The following is a 14092-nucleotide window of genomic DNA, read 5'->3' on the forward strand; positions in this document are numbered from 1 at the left end:
TGCCTGAACTGAAACATTGCAAATTACTGGAATAGATTGCACCTTACTTCAGAAATCTTCATGAATTTGTGGCTGTAAATCATTCTTCTTTCAGTCCAATTCGTTTTCATTCCTGCACTCTCAGCAGTTCCTTCTTAGGCCGCTTGTTCGCTTAATTTTTATCAATGATGCTGTCGCCTATACATCAGTTTCTACTACATTGCACCCGGACGACTGTGTATCGCATAGAAAGACTAGTACTACAGAAGATCAGTTCCGGTTAAAAGATAAGGATTTCTCTAAGATGGTTAGTTACTGGAAGTTACCTGTGGAAAAGGTGTGTTAATTATTATGAAATTATGTTTATGCGTATGACCTGGAAAAAGAAGCCTCTTCTGTTAAACTATGCTGCTGAAAGCAAAATTTTCTCTCCGGTGTTTACCTGCAAGTGCCTAAGCCTTCGGATCTGCGATAAGCAGTCCTAGATATAGCATGCTGACAGACTGACAGCGTCACAACTAAAGCTCTAAGCACTCTACTTTTCCTCCGATGCACTGCATTCATTTGCACAATTTTCCGCCCCAAGGTATTATATGCGCTCATCCTCTCGATATTTTCAACAAAAATGACAGTCCAAAGAACGATTACAAATAAAAAAAGTGCAGCTAATCTGCAACTCATATAGCTTAATGTTATCATTGTTCTTCTTGATTAAAAAGGTTTGCTTATAGTCTCTCAACGACACCGCATATGTTGCGCAAGTCTGGGTTTTCGATGATTGAAAGGACAGAAAAATACTGACACATCCATTTTTTGCATATCATTATCTGGGCATGACGCTGCAATGATATCATTACATGCATGAATTAAAAACCTTGGATGGGGTTTAAACATAGCTTGAACCTGGTAACAGAGCGAAAGCGGTCTCTTGCAGCGATAACCTCTGTAACACCACCGTTTCAATCGGTGGTGTTTTCATAATTTCTTAATAATATTATTAGGTTTACAGGAAACGAAAGATGCTGTATCTGCCACACTTGTTCCTGTGTGACGCCTGACCAGTATTCGGAGTTTGCATCGGTATTGAAAGTATCGTTCTGTCCCCGAGCTCGAGTCAACTGATTGGTAGAAACGCCGGAACCAGATGTCACTACCACTTCCAGTTCTGGCGTTTCTACTAACCAGATAACTCGAGGTCAGGAAGATAGCGACACTTTCAATAACGACGCCAACTCTGAATACGTCCCCCGAAACTAGGCCTTACGTGAAGCGAGATAGGTGGCAGTGGAAGTGAAAAGAGAGAAAGAGATGCTGTAGTCGAGGGCTACAGAGTAATTTATACCACCTGAGGATCTCTAATGTGCATAGCACACGGGCGCCTCTTCGTTAAATAAGATAGTGGGCAAACAAAGGCCACCACTGAATTGTTGGTGCCTCCTTCTAACCAGGTCGAAGTCATGTTTTCATTATTTTTTAAAGCAACCGCGCTAAGACCCCCTGCCGCAAAAAAAGCCGGTCGACACTGTTGTTGTAGTGAGAAAATCGGAAGAAAAGAAACAATAAAACTTTTGCGGAAACTCATGGAGTCGCACGGTTGTTTCACAGTGCGAGGCGAGCACGCACGCACTTCGCCACAGAACCGATCTGCTTCGCACCGAATAAAGGTCAACATAATGTATGCATTGCCCTATGACTTTCAGCTAATGTTTAAGTGGTATTTAGCAACTAATTACTAAAGTAATAGTTAAGCGAGTAGCAAGAACATTTTCGCTCTGCTTACCTGTGATGTGGCGCCCACTCAAAGCTTCCTTCGATCGTACGGCGCTGCAGCGACAGATGGCGCGAACCGATACTCAATTCTAGGGTATAGGCTTTGCCAGAGTTGCGTGAATATTCCGCATAAGCAACTAAGTTGTGCAGCCAAGCCATACGTCGTCTTTGCGGGATCCGTACATCCAGACTTGAAAGGAGTGGAGAAGGAATTACTTTTGCTGTCCTAATCATCGTCGCTATGCTCGCAGACAGCACGGCACACCGTGCCGATTACGGATGATGCAATGCAGCCATGGTACCGTTGGGTTGGCTTCAGGGTGTTACACGGTTGCTTGGCGGCGAAAGAAAAGGAACGCGGAACTGTGGCAAAGCCTATATAGCAACTGTACTCAGTCCAATCCCTTATTTATTCATCCATCGTCTTCAAAGCATTGGCGTTTAAATACTATCGCTGCGCACTCTCAAAATCAAAGCTTAGGCGTCCTCCAATTTTAATGGCTCATACTGTCATCCGTTCGCAGAGGGAGTCACACCATTGGCAGCGACCAAAAAAATGGCCATAAACATTTACTAGCTATCAATTACTAGCTACTAGACTACCCGCAAAACTTCTTAACAATGAAGACTGATTAATAGCACTAATCAAACACCGTATAATAATGTTAGTCCTAATTGGGTGTTCAGTTCAGTTCAGTCGTTCAGTCGTGGCCGACTCTTCGTGACCCTATGGTCCATGTCACGCCACGCTTTCCGGTCTCTCACTATCTTCCTAACATCACATAACTTCATCTGCAGTGAATCGAGGATGCCATCTAACCATCGCGTTCGCTGCCTACCCCTTCTCCGGCGACCCTCAACCTTTCCCAACATCAGATCTTTCTCCAGCGTCTCCTCTCTTATCATCAGATGACCAAAGTAGCTGAGCTTTAACTTTAGAATTTGACCCTCCAATGAGCAGTCAGGGTTTATGGTCGACGATATCGACTGATTTGATCTTCTGGCAGTCCAAGGAACTCTCAAGAGTCTTCGCCAGCACCACAATTCAAACGCGTAAATTCTTCGGTGGTCAGCCTTTTTCACAGTCCAACTCTCGCATCCATACATCACAACTGGAACGACCATAGCACGAGTTATACAGATCTTGGTTGGCAGACTAATGTCTCTGCTCTTAACTAGGCGGTCAAGGCTAACCATTGCTCTCTTTTGTTTGTGTTAATCAACCCTGATTTGTTAGAAATAAATAGGTACCAATTACCAAAAATAATTGCCATTATTTTGACACTAATCAAACTAGTTAGTACTAATTAACCCTAATTTGGTGCTAATCCACTAATTAGCACCAAAATTGTACAATAGTAATGTATAGTACAACATGTGGTCGTTTCTAGAGATTCATAGACAAGCAGCGAAACGTCTTGGAAATCTGGCATACATTGATATCTGGTGCGGGCTGTGTAATTGATTGTTGGAGAACAATGGCAAAGACCGTCTATAGTCATGCGTGATGCTATGCAAAACTGTGGTGGTGGTGAAGACGTTTAATAAAATATGGAGTTACATGAAGGTTGCTCTGGGGTCAGGATTAGTGCCCTTCCCCTCACAAATACTAGGTGGAGTCCCTAGTACGGGACCCCAGTGGCTTCCGCTGCCGCCATTGCTCTTTTGACCAAGGCCTTTTGGGCTGTCAGGTCGGAGCAGGCGAGTAGGGTCGCCTCCCAGTCCTCCCGGGTAGTGTTTTGGTTAGGTGCAAAGGCAGGGTTGGAGGGGCACGCCCACACCATGTGGAAAAGGTCCGAGGACATTTCCCCGCAGTGCGGGCACTCCCTGGAGAAGGCACCGTCAAAGTTTTTAAGTGACGCCGGGCACATCATGGTATTCGTAATTAGGCGAAAACACGCGCGTTCCTCCGCTCTTGTTAATCCTTTACACGGGTGGGGGTAAATATTGTGTCTGTTTTAGTACAGCTGCGTAATTTCTCTGGAAGTGTAGGCTGGTGTAAATTCTGCTGAGGAGGAAGGAGACGAGGTTGCCCGGTTAGAAAGCGCGCAGGCGGCGGCATCTGCTGCCTCGTTTCCTTCTAGCCCAGAATGGGCCGGAGCCCAGACGATGAAGCGGCGGGATGGACTTTAGACGTACGAGCTGTTTTGCAGTAGTCAGCAGTCGCGCTTGGGCCGACGGTGTGTCAAGATGCCCCCTCGCCGAGCCTTTGTGTCCCCAAACACTAAGCATTCCAGGGCTGCTGAGCGCGAACGCAAGCCGAGAAGCTCAACGAGAACGAGGGCAACAGCCAGACACATATGAACGGGTTCCCCAAAGCCCTTCTACGCGACGTGCGAAGGCGCGTGAACGCATGCGTCTGAAACGTCAGCGCGATTCTCCAGGTACCAAGGCCAAGGAAGCTGATCGTAAACGCTTGCAGCTCTTGAACGAATCTCCGAGCAGTTCGCGGTTCTCGGGGCTTTCCAATTCCACCACCCCTTCTCGTCTGCTGGCGATGGGCGTCCACAATAATCTTTCGGAGCTTGTGGAGGCCCATCGCGTGGTCCAACTCGAACGTTTATCTCGCACCATCCCTGGCAGAGCCCTTCCTACTTCACTTCGCTTGACCCTTGTCTCCCCTGTTTGTGTCACCCATTCCTTGCCCAGCTCCCTCTTCTCCATGCTCACTGTCAATCCCCTTCCCAAGAACATGCACCCTGAGCATCATGCCGCTCGCCGATCTGCCCGTGCCTCCACTCTCTGGTGCCAGCACGGTACACGGCCTGACGCCGAGTATGTTGATCCAGCACCCTACCTCTCGCACCCCGCTTATGCCCTGGCCACTGTTTCCAATACACAAACATCCCTCTCCGTCGCCACTATCCCTGATCTCACTTCCATTGCCGCAGAGGAAGCAGCCATCGCCCTCGCCATTGCCAACACACCTGCCCTTTTCAGATTTAGCCGCTCGAAGATCACAGTCCACAACTTTACAAAGGGTACCACTGCACCACCCCGGCGGGGCGAGCTCACTCTTCATTATTTCGGCCACGGGAAGACAGGGAAAATGAGGCAGATTTATTCTGGATTACAGTTTATTAAATTTCTTGTTTTGAGCCCCGAGTGCTGCTCTTTGATCTAGCTCAGCGCTGCGCGACCTTGATAATCTGATTGATATATAGGAAGGGAAAGGCGCGGTAACTGTCTCGCTTGTTTTCTGTGGACGCATCAACCGGACCGTAAGAAAAGGGAGGAAGGTATGAGTGAAAGGGGAAAGAGAGAAAGAGGAGCTGTAGTAGAGAGCTACAGAGTAATTGGGGCTTGATTAGAGAGCAAAAAAGTTCGAGGACATTTTGGCGACTAAAGTGATGAAAGGCGAAAACCTGAGTGCTGCATTCTGCTACACGACTGCTGCGCATGTAATGATGAATGCTGCTACGAGTAAAGCGAGCGACTACTCTTTCACATTCTGCGCGTGCATCATTTAGTGAATTCTGCTGGGCAGTGTTGAGATCACACTCCTTATATCTTTGCAGTTCTAGGTTTACTGTTAAGTGGTTGATTTTAACGTGTGCGCGGCAATTATTTGTAATAATTTTTCATGCAACTGGCAGCAATTCGTGAATAATAATTTATTAGATATAAATAAGTATTTACCCATTAAGTAGTAAATAGTATTCAGCTATAAGTAATGATTTGTAATAAATTAATAAACAGTGATAAGTAAATATTTTTAATTAGTATATAACTAATTTGTCAATAATTAGTAATTGATCATAGAATGGCATATGGCCTTATAAGGCACGCACAAAGTTTGCGCATACTTTGGTGGTGCTCTGATTTTTCGAGACGTCCATGACGTCATCAAGTCTCGACCAATAAGAGCTGCCGCAAAAGCGTGACGCTTTTACAGACGACAACGATGAGGCAATAAAGGCTTCCGCCTTAAAAGAAGCAACCTTGCCCGAACTACTCTCCTGGTGTCCAGTATTGACAGTGCTTTCCCAGTGCCCGGTCCCGCCGAGCATTTTCGCTGCTCGTTTTTTCAGTCCGCCTTGTTTGTGATCCTTCAACGGTCACTTTTCAGCTCCTCCAGTAGATGCTCCAGCATTCTGACGTTGAAAGTTCCCTGCTGAGGATGGTCGCAGGGAACACCAAGATGGTGGCTTTTCTTCCATTTTCTTCTTCCTGCCCGTTTGAAGGTCTATCTTATGAATGAAAATTTTTGCCGCAAAGTCGCAAGAGTTGATGGCATGAACACCACCTTACAGTGAACATTGGGGAACAAAGATGTAAAGGGTCGGCACCTCCCCCACTTGAGCATGCTTGGAATCCGCAGAGTCCACACGTTTTTGGCTGCAGGTGTGCACTTCATCCGCACAATGCCCGATAATCCCACATTGGCCGCAGGCTAGGATAACTCTTTAATAGTATTGCATACAGACGACAATAGATAGATAGATGGATTTATTGATAGGAAAAGGCAGAGAGGTTGGCCCGAATAATTCAAATCTGGCCTGCTACTCTGCACTGGGGAAGGGGAAGGAGAGAAGAAAGAAGGTCATGATGGGTGACGATGTGGGAGAAGGCATATGAAATATATATTGTCATAATGCCTGTAGCGTGGATTATTCTTACCCGCGAAAGTCATGGTTGCTTTGTTGGATGCTCCGAATTTTCGAATTTCCTATGATGGTGTCAGGGCGCCAGCCCAATTAGTATTGAAGAGTTTCCGTGGTGTTCGTGTTACGGACCATGATCCCTCCGTGGCATATGATGCCGCCGTCTTTCCTCAGTCAAGCGCGAAATGTGATTTATCCCTCCTTGGTACTCACAGCAAAGTCCCCGATGAGCTCTGGTCGGCTGCTTCGATATCTGGGATATGGACGATCAGAATTATTTGGTCTCTTGACGGCAGAACAGAGGGCGCGGACACGCTCCAGCCCGAGGTGTGTCGACCTGGCAGTATAGCAGCCGTTTTCCGTGAACGCCTCGTGAAGAGAAAAATGTCGTCTTTGTTTGATTCGCCCCATTTCTTCAGCAGCGTTTAAGTACCAAACTGAAGTAGCCTCCAAAAATCAGTGGCATCCGTCATCCTATTTGATATCGCGCTTGTGCCATTGGTCAGAAAGCTATTGGATATTCTTGACATTCGCCATGTCACATGTGAGGGCGATACCACCGTGTGAACTTTCAAGAGGTCTTATCACGTTTAAAACAACCTACCGTTGGCTACAAAACCTGCTCAGGAAAGGACACGCAATATGAGAGTATTGTGACTTACGCACCAAACGGAAATAGATAATTGGTAATTTATATATACCAAAAGGAGATTTGTGATCGGAAAGTCGTTTTTCGTGGTTTCGAGACTTCGACAGCTGGGCGAATCTGCATGAACGCGCAGCACGAGCAGGGCCCTACGTGCATGATGCGGTTTATAAACCCAGAATTAAACCGAGAGCCCCATATTATATCTCAGCTCAGGCAACCAGGTTTGCGGCTAATAGGGGGACTTGAAATTTGGTGTGGGGTCTAGCAAAGTCGAGTAAGGGAATATTGTTACCATTCCATATATACAAGACACATCTCCACACCCAGTGCCGATATCGTTGCAGCTTTGCTTTGTTTTTTAATTTTCATTCCTTTGTCGTTCACGAAACACTTGAATTAACAAAACAATAAAGATGGCCGAAACGTTAATGACCAAACAATTAGACTATTAGTGTATACACCAAGCGCTAGTGCACTCAGTTACACCAGCACCGGCGTCAATGCTATTTACGAGGTTCACGAAGAGCATTGTTTTCTTAAGTTTGCATTTTGTGCACCTGTAAACTATCGTAAATGAACCGCACCGTTTTCATGCGTTGCAATAGCGCCTCTCCGTTGCTCCAGTTAGAGGGCGCTTCGCAGGAGAAAGACTTGAGCTCAAAGTTGTCCACGTGCTCCATGTCGTGTAGGGCCCGGGCGAACAGCGACACCGCGTCGAAGAGCAGAGCCAGCTCCGTCTGCAAATATGTGACCACAAAAGTAGCATCACGTTTAATTATGTCTTGAGAACCTTGCCCAGTACTATGAAGAAAAGCCTTAACTCAGCTTACCTCAAATGAACATGTTTCGAGAACCTCTGTTCGTATTGTATTTTAATCAGTTTGAAAATTTTGCATAATCTTGGTACAGTTATTTGCTTGTCTGTTCTGCTTGCATAACAGTTTAGAATTACTGGACAGTCCGACAGTCGGCTGCGCACACTATAAACTAAGAGAAAAAAAAAAACATAAATCGCGCATCAAATGCTTGAACTTCTTTCTTTCTTTTGACCCTTCTATGATCCTTCTTTCTTTATTTTCATGTTCCTAATCCCTCAAGTTCTCATCAGCACCACCCCCCCCCCCCTGGCAAGAAAAAAGAAGAAAATAAACAAGATGCTTTGTTAGCTGTATAAATCATCAATAATCATTTAGACTTCTGTTTCTTTTTACTGCTTTCCTACTGACCTGTCCTTATTCGCTACTGAAAAAAGTACGCCGTTGTGCAGCTGTAATACCAAAACATATCTCAACTGCGGGAAAACGCAAACCCAGCATGTCCCATACTAAAAAAAAAAGTGTATTGTTTTTTTGGCACCTTTGTCATGCGGCGGTATCTACCTTGGCCATAGTCGGAGAAGCACGAAAGCCAGATTGCTCTCATGGATATGAGGACAGCACAGCTAGACCTTCACCATAGCCAGAAAAAGGACTGCGTACTAGCCTTTATTCAAGAGAATCACCGATTTGCGCAACTGGCGGAACACCACCTGACTGAAATAACTTAAGCTCTTGCCATATCAAATATCTCGAAAAAATATGTCCGCTAGCCATATTCTTAATGATTCGAAAAAGAGCATCCGGTTTGAGCACCACTGATAGCATTAGTCAGTGGAGGAGAGGCAAAAAAGAGGGGTCTATGCTGAGAGTGCGTAAAACTGATTTTATGTTTCATTTTGTCACGGGTTTGATGCACTTATACACGGTTCATATGCTTCAACAAAAATTGGCGCTGATGTGAATGGTTAGCACCAAAACGTTTGTACTACCACTGACGCGGTGTCTTAAAATTGGCGGCAAGGTAGGTGAGGTGCAATGATTTATTGACAGATTACTGGCGAACAAAATGAGTATCGAATAAGGCACCTTGCGCGGTGTTCAATAGGTGACAAAGCAGCTTTTGATGTACCCCTGTCTCATGTTCTTTTGAAACTAAAATACCGGTCTCCCAAATCTAGCCGTGAGGTTTTAAATCGAGCTCAATGGCAGAGCTGCGCAGAATAAAAATATATCTGTAGATATATGAAGGGGTAAAATAAATGCAGTTATTATAGATTCTTCCCCCTCCCCCCCCCCCCCCCCTCTTACTTTTTTTAACTTCACAGCTTGCCCTTGTGCGAAGCTCTGCGGTGTTGAGTATTATGAAATATTTTTGAAGGACTATAAGTGCATTGTCTTCTGGATACAGGTCTGCGGAGGATTATTAAAATTTTGCCGGGGAACTGTGCTGTTTAATTGTTAATTTAGTGCCAAGCAAAACTGCTTCCTCACTGCGAGCATATTGTATAGAAGCATGTTCTATGCGATTTGACACTCCTTCCTTTTTGATATATAATAAAATACCACATACTACTACTATTACTACTACTTCGCACGCACTAAGCAGGTAAAGTGGTGCACCATTGAAATTAATCATTTAAAGTTGTCATGCTCGCAAACATTCTTAATCAAACGCTCTGCATTTAGGAGCTGTGCTCCAAAAATTAAAGAAAAAATAACACAAACATTTCAAAAGGCCACTACCACATCTCATGCCGCTTTAAAGCTTTGCATTGTGTTGGGCGGCGTACCGATTAGCAGTTGTGGATGCGGTAGTGGATTACCAAGATACTTTGTTGGGCGAGTTGGTACTTATTCATTTTTAATTTCAACAGCGCGAACACGAAGACAAAGGACCAGATAAAAGAAAGCCACAGTACAAGCGCTGACTCACAACCATGGCTAAGCCCTTTACTCCAAGGCTCAGATAAAAACAAACATGACGAAAAGGAAATAATTACGTGAAATTCCATGTGAAATATTGTGCAGCATGGGTGAGAAGAAGGGGAAGGTTGCAGTGGTACCGTATGTGCACAGAATTTCACATGGCCTCAAAAATGTAGGCAAGAGGTATGGTGTTGACTTCGCATTGACCGCCCGCTCAATATGAATAGGATATATGCCCGGCTATTCAAAGGGCTAGAGAATCGAAGAAGCAAGAATGTGGGGTGAAACATAGAGACCCATTTGTTGGATGCAAGACAGGTGTTGTGTAAAGGCTTCCACTCTCTTGTGGAGCCAGTTATATAGGACAAACAGGACGATGTATTAAAACGATACTACAGGAACACCGGAACAACTTGGAAAGTGGAAAGGACAAAACGTTTCTGGCATCACCTTGCCCTTCATGTGAAACAATGAAGAAGAAGAAGAAGAAGAAGAAGAAGAAGAAGTGCACTCCTAAGTTTGACAAGGTTAGGATTTTGTATCGCCACAAAGAAAAGATGACGAGAGAGATAGTGGAATCATATTTTATTTCAACGGACAATAAGTGTGTCAGCAAGACTTCTCTTTCTCTTTCAAGCAAAGAGGGGTCTTTTTTGAGTGACTTTCTGTGCAGCAGGTGAACCCAGGAGTTGTTTCACGTGATTGTTTTGTTTTCGTCTTGCTTGTTTTTATCTGGGCCTTGGAGTAAAGGGCTTAGGCATAGTTGTGAGTCAGCGCTTGCACCGTGGCTTTCTTTTATCTTGTCCTTTGTCTTCGTGTTCGCGCTGTTTAAATTAATAATGCGTATAGTGGAACGTAGAAGTATATTTGATCACACCACTTGTCATATGGTGCCGCTAGTGTTTATTTCGGAAGCAATACAGTGTGCTCTCTTGAGGCCTCTAGAATTGAATCACAAGCTGCTAATTGATACGTTGCACTTCAAGAATGCACTTTTTGGCAAATCAGATTTAGGTTTCTAGAGATAGGCACAAGTTTGTGGCAATAATAACTATGACGTCAACTTAGTGCTCTTATTCAGTTCCCCCTTGATTCGATTTTTGTAAAGAGCATGCCTTGATAAGGTACTAAATACTGGTAACCTAAATACTGGTAACCCCATGTTAGCGGACAAGCAGCACATGTTGTTACGTTAGCCGAAATGTTCCTAGTTCTTGCCCGTCATTTATCAACACTCTCAGAGCAAGTACAATATGAATATATACAACAACAGCTTAGTAGCCCTGAGTTTACTGAATAAAAAATGTCATCCCCTTACAGAGAGCGCATTGCGTTCTGAAAAACAAAAGAAAACAGGTATTTAATGCTACGAGCCACAGATGTGCTTGCCTTTAAAGGGACATTAAAGAGAAAAATGAAGTGAGCTTCCATTGGTAGACTGCCAGTTCCTGGTTGCAAAAAAAAAAACACTCTTACTCAAAACAGAGCTATTATAAGGTAGTAAAGCGGAAGAACAGGAATGCAGATATCGCCACCACTACAAATCACGTGACGCGCAAGGGATCCCGGAGGCTGAGAAATGCGAATTACGTTGACCGTTTGAATGCGGTAGTCGGTTTTGTCTCGAATATGATAACATGCTTTTATCACATGCAAACGGCGGCGAAAAGACGAAAAGACGGCGTAAATGTTGCAAGGCAAATATAAAAATGTACCCATTTCGTCCGCTTGTCGGTAGATGCCGTTCTTCTTTAAGCTAACATAGAGTCATTGGAAAAATTTCAGAGTACCTCATTCGTTTTCCCCTCGCCGCCGCTCGTCTACTGGCCAATCCGCGTCACGTGACTTCGCGCCGCCATATCTCTTCCAAGCGCGTGCGCGGAATTCGTGTCTTGCGCTGGAGTTCCTCTTTTTCCGATCGTTTCTCGCAGTGTACACGTGAGAAATTCTGCTGCGCCTCTGGTGCGGCACCAGGCCAGAGTCTAGAAATGCGTGTTTTTCGTGCCTGAACGAAAAGAGGGATCTGTACCAGTGGTAGGTGCGACTTGACAGAATCAACCAGGAAAAATTCGCGCCATCAAGGAACTCCTTGTGCGAAATACGCTGGTTCATTGGTTCGAAATTTTGCTCGTCTAGACGCGAAAGAAGCGTACGAAGTATTCAACGTGAACATGTTTCGCCCAATGGCAACATGTGTTTACCATCCAACGCCATGTGCGCTCGTGCGCAGCAATATGCAGAATCCATTTTACTTGCGGAAGTTTGCAAAAGCTAGCCTCAAATTAAGTTATTATCCAGCCCGCCGTCATCAGACACATTTATATTCAGTTCTGCGAAATGACACACGCTCTGCATGTTTGTGTGCAGATCGATGACCGCCAGCAGCTCTTTCTTTTTTATTTGTATTGTTAATGTAAATATACATAATGCTCTATGCACAAATTTATTAGTTATTTTTTTTAGTTGTACGTGAAAGAAACCCAGGTGTTGGAAATTTCCGGAGCTCTCCACTACTGTCCCCCGCATCGGGATGTTAAACACCCTAAACTAAACCAACCAACCTTATATAGTTTTGTGTTCGCAGCTGGAAACTGTTGGAAAATATGTGTCAACCAGAGATGCCATCAATGTGCGATGTCATTTTATATTTTGACGGCATTTAATGAGCGACGGTCTAGCAAACTGGCAGCACGAGGCGTATGCCGATGAAACAACATAGACACCATTACACAATAAAAAGTACAATATTCACAACCGCGCGGTAATAGCAATAATATATTAGGCCATGTTTTTTTTTTCGGGGTGAACATGGGTGCTACCGCCGACCAGCGCGTTACTTTTCCTTCACTTAATGACAGCGCCGCAAAAGAATTAAGTTCACGCAAAACAATATGTGTCAACAAAGCCTGCTTGGCGTCCTCGGAGCAGCGCCGGCGATACTAAATTGTATGTTAGTCTGTTTACGCTGTCTAGGCGAGCCTGCTGCTTCACTTTGTGTTGCTTATACAAAGCGATGCATCGTGTCAGAGCGCAATAAACTCTGCACCTCGTCCTCCGTGTTTTTACTGCGTCTGGCACAGCGGCGCCAGCGGACGGCATTCTTAAAATGTACACACATGTCCCTGCGAGCTTCGCAAACATGCTATTTCGCACTTCGTCACCTTATAATGTTGTAACACATGTAACACAGCTGCACTGCGCGTACAATTCACGAGCTGATCCAAATAGTCGGCGATTTACAAGAGCAGGCGCCCTGAAGTGTTCGCCGGTTCACCCACACGTTTCATCTTTTCCCATCGATTGCGGACTAAAGTAATAAAGTTAGTGACCACATCACTGGTGGTACTGTTCTGAATAAACATACCAAAACCTTCCAATTTTGCTACCTTCAAAACATGTGAGAAGAGTAGGAATGCGGTCACTCGCCGTTCAGACGGCGGCTGGGTCCGGCGGTCTGGAAGGAAAATGGCGCCCGCGGGCACCTTTGCGGTACTCTGAAAATTTTCCAGTGACTCTAAGCTAACACGGCGCTACAGGAGTCAACTTCAGTTTCGGTTATGTTCCGGCTCAGGCACTTCGTGCGTGCTCGGATAGTTTGGTTTAGGTCTGCGGCGCCTGAAATACGAGCTTGGAGCAGCAGATGTGCCTACCCTAAGTGCGTATCGAATGAAGATTATTACTCTACACGCACCTGCGAAGTATTCTCCGCTCCCCGCGCACCAGCATTCACGGAGTCTCCTCTTGCGTCAGAGTGTGCGCCATCCTACCCTACTACGCAGTAGGAGAAAATAGTTTGAATTCGACGGGCGGAAACAAACAAAAAAAAACCTCCAATTCTTATCGCAATATCTCATCAATAATTCGATTGTTTGCTGCCGGATAGGCGGCGGCAGTCTGACCAAATGCCGTCTATTAGATTTTGATAGCATATTTGGGTGTCTTTTGTGTCCCCTTAAGGCCTGTTGAAACCGCAGAGGGAGGCGAAAGCTGCTCTGGGAAAATGCACAGTTAACTCAGTCATGCAACTGGTCTCTCTACTTAAGAAAACATTGAGCCTTCTTCTTCAATATCCCTTCCGACAGCACTCGGAAACGTGTCTCGTGATACCTATTTTCAGACCAGCCCTCACCCTCAACGCAGTCATCTCCAAGGCCCGACGTCCGAAGCGCAGCTCCGAGTTCGTCCAGTCATGGAGCAGCTTTTTGGTCTCTTCTTTGTCCAGGTCGACCAGTCGGAGAGCCGAAACGTTGGCTAGCGCTCCCTGGAAACGCGTCATGTCCAGCGTGTGCGTGTCCTAGGGTAAAAAATGAAATAGCGATCAAACAAAAAAACACAAACTTACGTCC

The 14092-nt window shown here is 45.2% G+C and overlaps 1 protein-coding gene across 3 annotated transcripts in view; it reads right to left on the reverse strand.

Moving 5' to 3' along the window:
* LOC146209635 (glutamate receptor ionotropic, kainate 2-like) overlaps positions 1 to 14092 on the reverse strand; it is a 363010-nt gene that overhangs the window by 294230 nt on the left and 54688 nt on the right. For all 3 annotated transcript variants that reach the window (XM_084602915.1, XM_084602911.1, XM_084602922.1), the window contains 2 exons: positions 13876 to 14040; positions 7587 to 7739 (listed from right to left, as the gene is read on the reverse strand). In XM_084602915.1, the coding sequence (XP_084459041.1) occupies positions 7587 to 7739; positions 13876 to 14040 (318 nt within the window). The remainder of the gene's footprint in view (positions 1 to 7586; positions 7740 to 13875; positions 14041 to 14092) is intronic.

Source organism: Amblyomma maculatum, chromosome 1 (assembly GCF_055883805.1).
Source record: "Amblyomma maculatum isolate TAMU_Amacu chromosome 1, ASM5588380v1, whole genome shotgun sequence".
Lineage (NCBI taxonomy): Eukaryota > Metazoa > Arthropoda > Arachnida > Ixodida > Ixodidae > Amblyomma > Amblyomma maculatum.